Source organism: Lactuca serriola, chromosome 5 (assembly GCF_051521515.1).
Source record: "Lactuca serriola cultivar US96UC23 chromosome 5, Lser_US96UC23_V15, whole genome shotgun sequence".
Classification (NCBI taxonomy): Eukaryota; Viridiplantae; Streptophyta; class Magnoliopsida; order Asterales; family Asteraceae; genus Lactuca; species Lactuca serriola.
The window spans coordinates 337,565,963-337,576,502 of NC_136412.1; the positions used below are offsets into that span (position 1 = coordinate 337,565,963).

Below are 10,540 nucleotides of genomic sequence, written 5' to 3' on the forward strand. Positions count from 1 at the left end.
CACCGATATAAGGAGTTTTCTGGGTTTGGCCGGCTATTATCGGAGATTTATTAAGGATTTCTCCAAGATCGTCGTGCCACTCACCAAGTTGACCCGGAAGGGTGTTGCGTTTTCTTGGGGTCCGGAGCAGCAGACCTCGTTCGAGACACTTCGCCAGAAATTATGCGAAGCCCCAGTGTTAGCCCTTCCGGAAGGGATGGAAGATTTTGTGGTTTATTGTGATGCATCGATATCCGGATTGGGAGCGGTGCTTATGCAGAGGGGACATGTGATTGCATATGCATCGAGGCAGCTTAAGCCTCATGATTCGAGATATCCCACTCATGATTTGGAGCTGGGAGCGGTAATGTTCGCTCTCAAGATCTGGCGACATTATCTGTATGGGGTTCGGTGTACGATATACACGGACCACAAGAGCTTGAAGTATTTGATGGATCAGCCCAACCTGAATATGTGCCAGAGGAGGTGGTTGGACGTGGTCAAGGATTATGATTGTGAGATCCTGTACCACCCGGGCAAGGCTAATGTGGTAACCGATGCATTGAGCCGTAGGTCGGAGGGCGCCCCAATACAAGATGTTTGTTTGAGATTGACAGTAATGACCCCGGTGTTGGATGCTATTCGTGGGGCCCAGGCTGAGGCTGTGAAGCCAGAAAGCCAGAAGAGAGAGCGAGTTTTCGGGCTTGTATCGAAATTAGTTACCGATAGTCGGGGGGCTTATGACATTTCAGGGTCGGATTTGGGTACCGTCTGTGGGCGGCACGCGTACCATTTTGATGGAGGGGGCTCATCAATCGAAATTCTCAATCCATCTCGGGGCTACTAGGATGTATTTGGACCTGAAAAAGGATTATTGGTGGCCCTGTATGAAGAGTGATGTCGCATGGTTTGTAGAGAGATGCTTGACATGTCGCAGGGTGAAGGCCGAGCACCAGCGTCCACATGGTAAGCGGTAGCCATTAGAGATTCCTGAGTGGAAATGGGAACAAATTATCATGGATTTCATCACCAAATTGCCGAGGACCGCGAGGGGTGTTGATGCAATTTGGGTGATTGTGGACAGATTGACGAAGAGTGCTCACTTCCTGGCCATCAGTGAGAGCTCTCCCGCAGAGAAGTTGGCAGAGATGTACGTGGAGAGGTGGTATCGCGGCATGGAGTGTCAATCTCGATTGTCTTAGATCGAGATGTACGTTTCACTTCCAGATTCTGGAAGAAGTTTCATGAGGAATTGGGTACGAAAATGCATTTTAGTATCGCATACCACCCACAGACTGACGGACAGAGTGAGCGGACGATTCAGACGCTTGAGGACATGCTCCGGGCATGTGTGTTGGATTCCGGAGGGAGTTGGGACACGTATTTGCCCTTGGCGGAGTTTTCTTATAACAACAGCCATCATTCGAACATTGGCATGCCGCCCTTTGACCTGTTGTATGGGAGGAGGTGTCGAACCCCTATTTGCTGGGGAGAAGTAGGGCAGCGTGTGATGAGCAGCACCGAGATTGTGCTTCAGAAGACATAGTAGATCCAGCAAGTCAGACGGAGGTTGTTGACCACTCAGAGTCGTTAGAAGAGTTATGCGGACAGATGCCAGTCCGAGCTCGAGTTTCAGGTCGGCGACTTCGTGCTCCTGAAGGTCTCTCCTTGGAAAGGAGTGATCCGATTCAGGAAGAGGGGCAAGTTGGGGCCCCGATATATTGGTCCTTTCAGGGTGATCGCGAGGGTAGGCAGGGTAGCCTATCGTTAGGAGTTTCCAGTAGAGTTGGGGCAGATTCATGACACTTTCCACGTGTCACAGTTGCGAAAGTGTATAGCCGATGAGTCGGCAGTGGTGCCATTAGAAGATATTCAGGTGGATTCGAGCCTGAATTATGCTGAGAGACCGGTGGCGATCAGGGATCGGAAGATCAAGGTTTTGAGGAACAAGGAAGTGCCTCTGGTGCAGGTCCAGTGGCAGCATCGGAAAGGGTCAGAGTTGACTTGGGAACCAGAGCGTGAGATGCGGGAGCAGCATCCGGAGTTGTTTGCAGAGTGAGACTTCGAGGGCGAAGTCTGATTCTAGTGGGGGAGAATTGTAACATCCGGTTTCCCAGGTATTATATTTTGTCCTTTTATTTTTGGGTGTTGAGGGGAGACTCGGCGAGTTGGTGTCTAGACTCGCCGAGTATGGTCGCGGATTCGTTTGCGAGTTCACAGCTGGACTCGGCGAGTTCATGAGTGGACTCGGCGAGTCCACGCTGTTTAATGAAACCCTAATTTCCAGGGTTTGAGACCTATTTAAAGAGGTCTTAGGGTCGTCATTTGCGGCCACCAACCCCCAGAGAGAAACCCTAAGAGATCTAGAGCGTTTGTGAGGAAGGATAGGCCATTCTTGAACCTTTTGTGGGTGTTTTTGCAAGAAGGAAGTGTTCAAGGCAAGAGGAGGCTGAAGGAGGTGCGATTTTTGGTCGTTTTGAGCTCATAGAGATTGTATTGAGGTATTATTCTCGGACCTTATTTAGTTTTTGGTGTTGATTCTTAGTGTTAGGGTTTTCTAACCCTTTTAGAGGTTGATTAAGTGGAGCATTTGGTCCCTTCTCGAGTTTGTGTTCTGGATCTGGACCCAAAAAGGTCCAGAGGCCTTAACCCTTGGAGTTTTATGAGTCCTTTTGAGAGCCATGAGCTAGGGATGTCATTTTTAGGGCTAAATCACCATTTTGGACCATTTAGATCTTATATGAGTGCCAAGGTCCGAACTTTACGTGATTATCATGCTTGGGGAGGCCAGATCTATGATTGTATGGAACAGATCTGACCTCAGGAGTTGTATAGAGTTTGTGCATGGCATGAACTCGCCGAGTCCAAAGAACAGACTCGTCAAGTAGTATGAAGGTTGCCCGTTAATCACTCAGTGAGTGGACTTGCCGAGTTGGGGAATAACTCAGTGAGTCAGGGAGAGTCATGGGAGTATGAGTTCAAGTTGGAACTCACCGAGTTGTTCTTGAGACTCGGCGAGTTGAGTCGGGGTGGCCCCGCGATTCATGCCAGGTGGAACTCGTCGAGTTAGGGGAAGTACTCGACATGCCAAGAGAGGGACTAAGAGAGTCAGTGGACACGTGTAGACTCGCCGAGTCGCCCTAGTGCACTCGACGCATGGGGTCAAAGTTTGACCGTTGACCTTGTTGACTTTTAGGGTTGAGTACAGTGGTATTTATGAGAGTATTTACTTTATGTGATTAGGCGGAGGCTAGATCACATTTCTACCGAGTCAGATACTTACCGAGACATCGAGGTGAGTCTTCTCACTATACGTTACCTAGAGTGGTATTATGTGTTGACCATAGGGTCTTATGTGTTACGTATGAGTTTATGTGCTATGTGACATATGTATGTGTATGATGTTATAGACCGGACCGGAGGGTCCAACGAGCTATGACCGGAACAGAGGGTCCAACGAGCTACGAGACTGGAGGGTCACGCTAAGACACATCGACCGGAAGGTCGTATTATAGCCTCGAGTGGCGTATATGTTGTATGCGGTATTTTGGGGAACTCACTAAGCATTTATGCTTACAGTTGTTATGTTATATGTTTCAGGTACTAGTAATGAGCGCGGGAAGGCGCCAACATGATTCGTACACACTTATGGAGTTTATGTTTGAGATTCTGGGGAGATGTTTTGTGATGATAACAATTGATACAATATGTTTTAAACAATATTTTATGAGTAAATGTATGTTTTAAAAATGAATTTTTTTTTTGAGAGTTTACGTTGTTACACTATCATCACGTCGTAATGGTCAGGCAACCACGAGGAAGCTGTTACGTCGTGAAATTGGGCTTTCTACAACTTAATGGATTCAGGTCTCTGTCCATTAAGCCATCCACTCTTTCCTTCCAGAAGGCTTCCTAAAGTCAATACAACCTAAAGATCCATGCTTTTTAATCATGCATGTCCATTGTAAGTCTAAAGCACAAAGTAGGTCAAAAATGGAGAAACAACACCAAGTATCTCATGTGTGGGTTCAATACGCTAGCAAAGTTCAGATCTGAACTTTTTATTCATCAAGGGACCTCAATGACCCATAAGTTGCTAACTTTAAGAAATCCCACCATTCCAACTAACTCATACATGAACAAAAGGAGACAAAACCCCAGATCTAGCAACATAGAACATTAAAGTTTGGATCTTGAACACTTACAAAGGTCTAGTGATGCCCAAAAGAGGCCTCAAAACTTGCCAAGATGTTCACAACTCCACCAAAGCCTTCTTTTTCCTTCAAAAGTTACCCAAAACACCAAGATGAGCTCAAATGGAGGAGAGGGATTAGGGTTTCTTCATGGGGTTTAGGAGGTGATGGAGGCTGAGGGTGGAGGAAACCCTAGGCCATCACTTCTATTAAATAGGGTCTAAGTTCAAAAATTAGGTTTTTCCCCTAATCGAGTGTCACATCGTGACCATCATAGTGTCACGTCGTGACACTTAAATGAGACTCACGTCTCTCGCGACCATGTCATGTCGTGACGATTCTCCCCTCACGTCATGAACCACTAAAAGCTTATATTTTACTTAAAATTCAATAAGTCAAGGATTTGGATGTTACAACTCTCCCCCAAGACTTCGTCCTTGATGTATGATGTCGCAAACAACTTGGGACAATGCTCCCTAATCTCTTCCTCAAGTTCTCAATTCACTTGGAACGCTTCCGGTGCTCCCATTATACCTTCACCAAGCCTACCACCTTGTTGCGCAAGATCTTCATCTTCTTATCAAGGATCATTATCGGTCTCTTTATATAATTCAGGCGCTCGTCAACGTGAATGTCATCCAATGGTACTACAACAGACTCATCATCTACACACTTTCGCAGCTGAGAAACATTGAAAGTGATGTGGATCTGGTTAAGCTCAGCAGGTAAATCCATTCGATATGCAGCTTTTCCCACCCAGGCGATAACCCTGAAAGGACCAATGAATTTGGGGCCCAACTTGCTACGCTTCCTGAACTGGATGACACCCTTCAAAGGTGACACCTTCATAAGTACAAGGTCTCCAACCTGGAACTCGAGATCCGAACGTCGCCAATCATCATAACTCTTATGGCGACTTTGCATGGTCTTCCACCGATCATGCACCTATTGTATCAACTTAGTAGTCTTGAGCACTACTTCATTACTCCTCATAACTTAATGCCCGACCTCATCCCAACAATCTGAGGTCCGACATTTCCTCCCATCAAGAATATCAAATGGTGGTCGATCAATACTGGCATGATAATTGTTTTTGTATGAGAACTCGGCCAATGGAATATAAGTGTCCCAACTCCCGCCAAAATCTATCACATATACCTCGAGCAAATCCTCGAGCGTCTGAATAGTTCGCTCACTTTGTCCATCAGTCTGGGGTGATATGTTGTGCTGAAAGGTAGCTAAGTACCTAACTCCTCACGAAACTTCCTCCAAAACCTGGAGGCGAAACGGACATCACAGTCATAAACCACTGAAACTGGAACCCCGTAATAAGTGACTACTTCCCTGATGTAGATGTCGACCAACTTCTCGGTTGAAATGCTCTCTAAAATGGGGATGAAATGAGAAATCTTGGTCAACCTATCAATAATTACCAAGATAAACTCCACCGCACGCGTTGTCCTCGGTAACTTCGTAATAATGTCCATAGTGTTTTCCTCCCACTTCCACATGGGAATGGGTAACGGCCGCATCTTGTTATGTGGTCTCTGATGTTCAGTCTTGACTTTCTAGCAAGTGAGGCACCTCTCAATGTACCATGTTATTCCTTCTTCAAGTAGGGCCACCAATAGCTCAGTCCCAAATCCCTGTACATCTTTGTGGCCCCGGATGAATCGAAAACTTAGACTTGTGTGCTTCCTCCAACAATGTTTGTCTAACCCCGCCAGCAACCGAAACACACACCCTACAACACTGGGTCTTTAACCCATGATTATCCTTGAAAAATAATAGAATTTGGCCCCTGATTCTTTCTTCCTTCCAATTCTCCTTCTTTAACCCCTCTACTTGTGCTTTCTTAATCAAATCCAATAGTTTTGAAACAATAACCATCCTCAAACATAAATCTTTAATGGGTGTACCCGCTGCCTTATGACTCAAGGCATCAACCACAACATTGGCCATCCCAGGATGGTATAGAATCTTGAAGTCATAATCTTTCACCACATCCAACCATCTACACTGCCTCATTTTCAAGTTCGACTAATCCATCGGATACTTCAGAATCTTGTGATCAGTATAAATAGTGCACCTCACCTCGTGCAAATAATGACTCCAAACCTTGAGGGAAATTACCACATCCCCCAACTCCAGATCATGAGTAAGGTAATTTTCCTCGCAAGGCTTCAACCGCCTCAAAGCGTAAGCAATCACATGACCCCTCAATGTAAGCATTATTCCTAATCCTAAAATTGATGCATCAGAATAAACCAAAAATTCGTCGAAACCCTCTGAAATGGTTAGAATCAGAGCCTCACACAATCTCTTCCTTAAGGTCTTGAATGTTACTTGATGCTCAGGCCCCCATCACAAAGTAACGTTCTTCTTTGTCAATCGTTTCAAAGGAACAATAATCTTGGAGAAATCCTAAATGAATATCCTATAATAACCTAGTAACCTATAACACCCATAAAAATCATGCCAACTTAAAACTTTTTGAATCATTCAAAAACCAATACTTATTACAAATTTGTTTTCAAAATGGTTTCATGTCAGAGTATCCCAGAATCAAATCATAAAAAATATAAGGAGGTGCACGACCACACCTTCGCCTTCCCGCGATAATCAGAAGTACCTGAAACAAAATCAACAACTGTAAGCTCGAAGCTTAGTGAGTTCCCCTAAAATACCAACGTCATACAATCATAATCATATCATATGAACAAATCGCATGCATAATGATCCATCAGCCTGACTGGATTACCTCGATGGCCCATCAGTCTATTTGGACCGCTCAACGAGCCATCGACACGTCTGGACCGCTTCTCAGGGCCTTCAGCCTATCCGGACCGATCGTCGGGCCTTCAGCCTGGCTAGTATGCCCTATCGGGCCTGCAGTCTATCCGGTTTTCCCTAGGTGTGTTGGCCTTCAGCACAAATCAGGTCCACCTCAACCCAACCCCCAAATCAAACAATCATGTGCACATAAATAATCATATGCTAGATAGCATGTACAAGTAGTCATACATATCTAACATATCACTAACATAGTCATCCTATAACCAGGATATCGACCTAACCAGTCACTAACATAGCATTATCCTATATACCAGGATACCGACCTACCAGGTCACTAAACATATCATCATGCAATAAACCCAGATACAAATCCAAAAAGGGTCGGCATTGCCGACCCCTGTTAGTATAGTGAGGACAACTCACCTCACAAGTAGCTCGAGATGATAAATGTCAAACTCCCCAAATACAAATCCAAACCCAATCACTTATGTGACAACCCGAAGTTCGTTCCGTCATAGTAACCCGGTTCCGTTTATAAAGCCGTTACGTTCCAAAATTTTCCGTTAACTTTGTTTTAATTTAATTTATTTGCAACTTATATTTAAATTTCATAAGTGTCGGGATACATTTTAATTCATTAAAATATTTTCTATCTTCATTTAAAAAATATTTAGTTTCATCTAAGTCATAAATACGGTAAATTAATCGGGTGCGACCAAAAGCCTCGTCTAACGTCGGTATCGGGTAGAATTCCACCGTGTCCCAAACTTTGAGCATATATAAAGTTAAGAGAGCCTCATTTGAAGCCTTTTCCACTCTCCCTCCACTCTCTCTCCACTTTCTCTCTCTAAAACTCGAAATCAAGCCAAAATCATCCAAATCAAGCTCAAAATCATCAAGGTAACTATCCTAGCTCCTAGTATAACACCTTTGGCCTTCAAATTCATGAAAAATATGAGGAATAGGACCATAAACATGTGTTTAAGGTCCTAGAACCTCCTTAGGCTGTGAACACATGTAATAAGGGGTTTTGAGCCTTAAAACCCTTCCAAACCTCATTTGGAGCTTAGATATGACTTAAGGGCTTACCAAATTGGACTTAGAACACATTGAACTCATCATTTGGGGCATAAGCTTGAGTTTACAGCCCAAGCACATGCTTGGACCGTAAACACCTATTCATGGGGAGTAAACTCATTTTAAGGTGTTAGTTTGCCCCTAAACACCTCCAACAAGCTTCCATGAGAGTATAGAACCTTATAATCCTTCAAGAAATGCACCAAATCATACACAAATGGGACAAGCTTGAGTTTACGGCCCAAGAACATTCTTGGACCGTAAACTCATCTCCTTAGACCTTAAACTCATTATGTGGGTGTTAAAGTGCCCTTAACACCTTGTATGGCTTAGAAATGGGTCTAGAACTTAGTATGCTTAGCTTTCAACCACCAAAACCCATGAATCTTGGACAAACATGATTTTACGGTTGTAAACTCATGTGTTTAAGGTAGTAAACTCCCAAGAACATCTTCATAGACCGTAAACTACTTTTCCAAGGTCAATTCTAGTCTCAATCACTTCCTAAGCCATGGAATCCACCCTAGAACCTTCCTATGTGCATTGTAACGACCTAGGATCACCAAAACATCAAGGGATTGAGTGTGGGGGAGTTTACGGCTGTAAAATCCTAGTTTATTTCCGTAAACTCCATTAAATGGTCCATATGTGAGTTAAATCCCTTCCTATGCCCTTGATTTGATCTTAGCTAAGTTTCCCAAGTGATATAAGGCCATTTAACACCATAGAACACCCCACCAAGAGTTTACGGCCGTAAACTCATGGGGAGAGTGTCATTAGGATCGTAAACCCTCTTATGAGTTTACTCTTGAGGATTAAACTCCATATTCAAGCCTTATACGTCCTTAGATGTCACCCGGGTCACTCCAAACACTTATTTTGAAGTGTTTTCGCGTCTTGGAGTGTATGATCATATCTAATTAGTGATTCAAAGTCTAATTAGATACATTTGTATATCATTTCATATTACATAGGAACCTCACGCGTTATCAAGCCCCGAACCAACACTTAGCATCCAATCGGTCACGTTTTCTCGTCTGGTGATCTATTCATACCCCTACCCATTTTCAATGTTTTTCAATGTTTTTAGGAGGGGAATACAAGCAAAAGTACAAGAATACCTTGTACTTAATTTCATTATTTCGTTTGAATGGTTTCATAATCTGTATACTTTTAAGAATTGAAAACATATTAACAAACTGTTTGACTTGCAGAGTTATTTTGCAAACCGATTTCAATTCTTATTATATAGTATTATACTTTATACTTCACAATTGATCGTTCACACATATACTGTTAGAAATTATAGAACTTTTGTGTTGTCCTTAATAAAACATTCCCTAGATACGAGTGTGAAGTACAGGTATCATTACAACTTAGTCAGGTTCTAGATTGTACTCCCCCTAGATACGAGAGTAAAGGACCAATAAAACAGGATTTCCGTATTAATAATTTTAGTTTTAAACTCAGAAATCTTAAGATTGGAGATACGTCCTTTGTAACACTTCCCCTAGATACGAGAGTGGAGGACTATCCCTGTAACCAGAATCTCCGGAAGGGAGAGCGTGACTTGAGTGTATAGATCTATACGGGATTAACTATCTCGCACCTGGCTGCTAGCTACAGCCGAACCGAAAGGTTCAAGGGTGACAAATGTCATAAAAGATATTGGCCCCGATCCGAGTCATATCTAGTCTGAAGTATGGTTAAGGAACTCGCAATCAAGATTATGAAAGCTTTATACTTATTTATTAGTTTTATATACGTGTTAAAACTAATGTACATTTAAAGGTAACCAAACTTTCAGGAAACTTCTCACACACACTTTAAGTATGGTAGATACTTGTACGTTACTTTCAGATTCAATAACACTTCACAAACATTTTAGGAAAATAAGGGTTTTTCCTGGGATAACTGAACTTGTTCTTAATCAGAGTGTGTAAAAATCAGATAACAAACTATTCTTAATCAAACTGGGTAACAAACAGGTAACTAAACTTTACATTTAAGAAAACAAGGGATTTTCTTGGGTTCGTAACTTTTTCAGAGTGTGTAAAAATCAGACAACAATCCTCCTCCGCCACCACCTCCTCCCCAATTTGATCCTATAATGTTCCAGGCAGTTGTTACTGCCGTAGTGGCAGCTGCCATGTCTCAAAGGAACCCCGGTGGTTCAGGAGGTGGTCCCCAGCCTAAAAACCAGGAAGGTAGCCAGGGACACTGAAAAGAGGGTTCCTATAAAGATTTCATGAACGCAAAACCCACGTCCTTTCATGGCACTGGAGGTGTCATTTCCCTCACCCGATGGTTCGAGAAAATCGAATCTATCTTTGAAATATGTGCTTGTTCGGAATCTGACAAAGTAAAGTTTGCCGCCTGCACCTTCATCGACAAAGCATTGACTTGGTGGAACGGCCGAGTCAAATCCCTAACTTTACCTGTAGCCAACGCCATGGGTTGGGAAGCCATGAAGGAACTTCTGTTGGCTGAGTACT

General features: G+C 43.4%; 1 protein-coding gene across 1 annotated transcript; it reads right to left on the reverse strand.

The window, feature by feature from the left end:
• Positions 1-5,804: 5,804 nt before the first annotated feature.
• LOC145051025 (uncharacterized) lies at positions 5,805-6,200 on the reverse strand. Its single transcript, XM_078999178.1, has one exon. The coding sequence runs from the start codon at positions 6,198-6,200 to the stop codon at positions 5,805-5,807; it is 396 nt and encodes a 131-aa protein (XP_078855304.1).
• Between the last annotated feature and the right edge of the window lie 4,340 nt (positions 6,201-10,540).